The sequence below is a fragment of the Phaseolus vulgaris genome, chromosome 8 (genome assembly GCF_000499845.2).
Source record: "Phaseolus vulgaris cultivar G19833 chromosome 8, P. vulgaris v2.0, whole genome shotgun sequence".
NCBI lineage: Eukaryota > Viridiplantae > Streptophyta > Magnoliopsida > Fabales > Fabaceae > Phaseolus > Phaseolus vulgaris.
In genome coordinates, this window is record NC_023752.2 from 17,711,195 (window position 1) to 17,714,746 (window position 3,552).

Genomic DNA, 3,552 nt, shown 5'->3' on the forward strand with positions numbered 1-3,552 from the left:
GTGAACGAGTTTTGGAAGGGGGTCAGGAGAACTCTACCAGGAACGTTACTGAGAGTTACCCAGAGGTTATTCCTCTGCCTCTTCACCTCAAAAAAGTGAAGAAAGATGTCAACCGAGGTTGCACAACCCAGAAACCCGAAAAGGATGTCAAAGGCCTTGACAAAAGCCCAGCTGTTGGGATAAAACTGGGCCGGAGCGGCATTGATCTCCGTCAGCAGTTCCTTCTCAAACCTGGAGAAGGGCAGGCGCACGCCGATGGTTTTGAAAACCACCTGATAACAGCAAAAGAAGGGGACCCCGTCGTTGGCCCGTTCATCTCCACATACTGGCTCCCCTAGAGTGCAAGGGAGCACAGCAATGTCGTCGTCATGCCTCCTCGCGAAGGCACGGTGATCATAGGAGCAGGGATCCCCTTTGTGTTCCCTTATGGCCCTGGTGGAGAGTAAGCAGGAGCATTCGTCAAGAAGCTCCCTCGAAGCCCAAGGATACAGGTCCTTGGGGTTGACCCTGGGGGGAGTAGCACGAGAAAACATTCTTGAACAGAATCGGGGAGGTTTGAAGTTTTGGCAAGGGTAAAGCGCTGGTGGGAACGAGCACTGGAAGAACTCTTCGCGAGAAGAGAAGGGGTGCAAGCAGAAAGGGTGCAAGTAGGTTACGAAAAGCGCAGGAATGATGAGGGCAGTTTCAAAGCTTTAAAGAATCAAATATTGCGGTTAGAGCGCCAAACGACGCAAATGGAAGTATTGCAGTTATAGCGCTAAACGACGCGAATGGATGCACCGCACGATCGAGCCACGTGGCAGAAGATGGAAGGATGGCCCTGGCACCACTGGTTAAACTCAGAAAACGTCGTATCGACAAAATGCCCAATGGTACGATGCGCCGTCAAGAGTGGGTCAGGGGCACAGTAGGAGTCAGGACCAAGTCGAATGACTGAACGTCCCATCAGCCATACAAGAAGCGCCACGTGGATGGCACAGGCGAAACCTTGAGCTCTTCGCTGTCCTCAGGCGTCGACCAGGGCCAAGGTCAAAGTCAATGCCAAGGTAAAGATAACGCCCGTGGCGTCGCCAGGAAAGACACAAAGGGCGACGCCAGCATGAGACGTTGCGGGCGCCGCCAACCCAAATATCAGCAGTGTCGCCTCCCCGATACCCACAGGTAGGAAAGACTGTGGAGGGAGACGAGATCGCCAAACGCCAGCGAATCACTGGCAGGGTTGTTCCCCGATACCTATGGGAAGGAAAGACCATGGAGGGAACGATCCCCCCCCAGAGCACTCGGCGTTTTAGACACCCAGGGACGATACGGCGCTGCTGTAGCAGGCCTCTCCTTAGGCGTGGGCGCCGGGCATTAAGAATCAAGGGACGGATCGCTTTGGTGTTAGAGACACCCCGTGGACGATACGGCCCCATTAGGCAAGCCTCTCCATGGGCGTGGGCATCGACGCGTGACCTTCCCCGGGCATACAAGGCCGCCCAACGCAGTGAAAGAAACGGGTATAGTACAGGCAAAACAACCAAAGCACGTGAAGGCAAAGAACGAAAGTAATCATGCAAAAACCCAAAGTTGTAACAAAAGTGCAGATGATTCAAAGAATTACAAGTTTATCAAAGAAGGTTAGAACAAGTGTAAAGGAATAAAGTGATGATCGAGGGTGGCGGTTCAATCGTCCATTTCCAGGGGCACGAGTTTTCCATCAACAATGTGGTGAGTGGAATCGTAGTTGGAAATGTCAATCCCCGGATTCATGCAAACAGCTTGGGCCAGAGCCTCCTGGAATCCCTCCTCGAAAGTGCCCGCCATGTCCTAGATGAGGGTCTTTTTGTCCTTCTCTAGCTCCTCAATGGTGGCGTCCCCAGAAACTACCTGCTTCTCCAAAGCCTCCTTTTCCACGCGGAGTCGGCTGACCTCGACCTGCAGTTTGTCGTAGTCAACCTGGAGAAGGCCCATAGCTTTGGCCTGGGAAGCCACCTCCCCCTCCATCCGCTCCATCTCGTCAGCTTGCTCACAGCAGCGGGCCTTCAAGTCCTTTTGAACTTCTTCGTAAGCTGCGACTATGTCTTGAAGGCTCGTTACCCGAACTTTGAGGGCGATTTCCCGAGTGTAGAAGTCGGCCTGGAGCTCCATCGCCTCTGCCAGTTGTTCTTCAGCCTCTGCTTTGGACTTTTGCGCCTCCTTCAGGGTGGTTTGGTAAGCTTCATTTTGGCGTCCCAGAATCTTCTTTTCCTCCTCCAGGGAAGCTACCCTTGTTTCCAAGGCCTGAAGGGTTTGAGTTTGCAGAACAGCGTTTCTGGCCTGGGCGCGCCATTCAAGGGCCACCGCCAAGAAGGCCCTCAAGTAGAAGGGCATGCCCTCCTTCCTGTCGGAGCCCTCTGGCATTGTTCCACCACTGAAGCCCCTCATCAGATGCATGATTGGAGGAGGGATGGCGATAAAATCGGGGGCGGCAGCGACGGGGGCAGGAGAAGCAGAGACCTCTGCCGGTGGTGGAGGTGGAGCATACTCGGCGCCTTCGCCTATATCCTCTTGGACGGTTGTGGGGGGAAGGGAAGTAGCGCTGGGAGGGTTGTCCCTGAAAGAATCCTCTTCTTGGGGCGACGCCGCCGGAAGGAGGGGAACCCTTGCAGATTTCCTCCTCTTGAAGGGTGCCACGCCATCCGAGTCTTCATCGTCGAATATGATCTCCAAGACCCGTTTCCCTTTGTCGAGGGGGGTTGGGGCCGGCGATGAGGCCAAGGCCAGAGGAACGGCGGCAATGGGCAGAGGAGAGCCGGGAGTCTGAAGCGCCTCAGGGCTATGTGGGGACGGTGAAGATGAGCCTAGTGGAGCCTCGGTAGTGGTCGGTGGTGGCAGAGGCAGGGTTGATGGGGGGTTCGGGTCAGCAGCAGGGGCGGAAGAGGCGCCCGCTTTGGAAGCACGAACGTCCTTTATCGCTTTCGCCAGCATCATCCTTTTGGAAGCGCCCATCACCGACCCTACATTCAAATAAACCCAGCAGTAGAAATCAAAGCCAAAGCAATTATACAGAACCACAAACGCGTAGATGATTGAGGCGTAAGTCACATGGCACAATGGAAAACAGAGGGAAGAGGCCAGGAGAACAAACATGAAGCAGCAAAATACAGATAACAAAAGATAATGAGAGAGGAATCTCCCTACCAAAGTAGGTGGTCAGGGAGTGGGCGTTGTATTCGCTCGCGATAAGCTTCAGCGTGTCGAAGACGATTCCCAGACCAGCCAGGGCTTTGCATATCTCCCTATCAGCGGGGGATAGCTCATCCAGGGTCTTGGGCTTGAGCAGCTTGGGGTGCTCCGTCCAGTATAGGGGAAAGCCGTCTAAGGCTGTGGGGTCGTGTTTGGCGCAGCACACCCTAAAGAATTTACCTTTCCAGTTTTTGTAGGAGTTCTGGAAAAGGGTGCGAAGGATCCTACCCGCGATCCCGGAGAAGCTTACCCAAAAACTCTTCCCCTGTTTCTTCACTTCGAAGAAATGCAAGAAGACATCCACAGAGGGAAGGATGCCCAGGTACCCGCATAGAATTTGGAAAC

General features: G+C 54.2%; 1 protein-coding gene across 1 annotated transcript; it reads right to left on the reverse strand.

Moving 5' to 3' along the window:
- Window positions 1-1,809: 1,809 nt before the first annotated feature.
- Window positions 1,810-2,970, reverse strand: LOC137824680 (formin-like protein 18). The gene has a single exon (XM_068630351.1). The coding sequence runs from the start codon at window positions 2,968-2,970 to the stop codon at window positions 1,810-1,812; it is 1,161 nt and encodes a 386-aa protein (XP_068486452.1).
- Window positions 2,971-3,552: the final 582 nt, after the last annotated feature.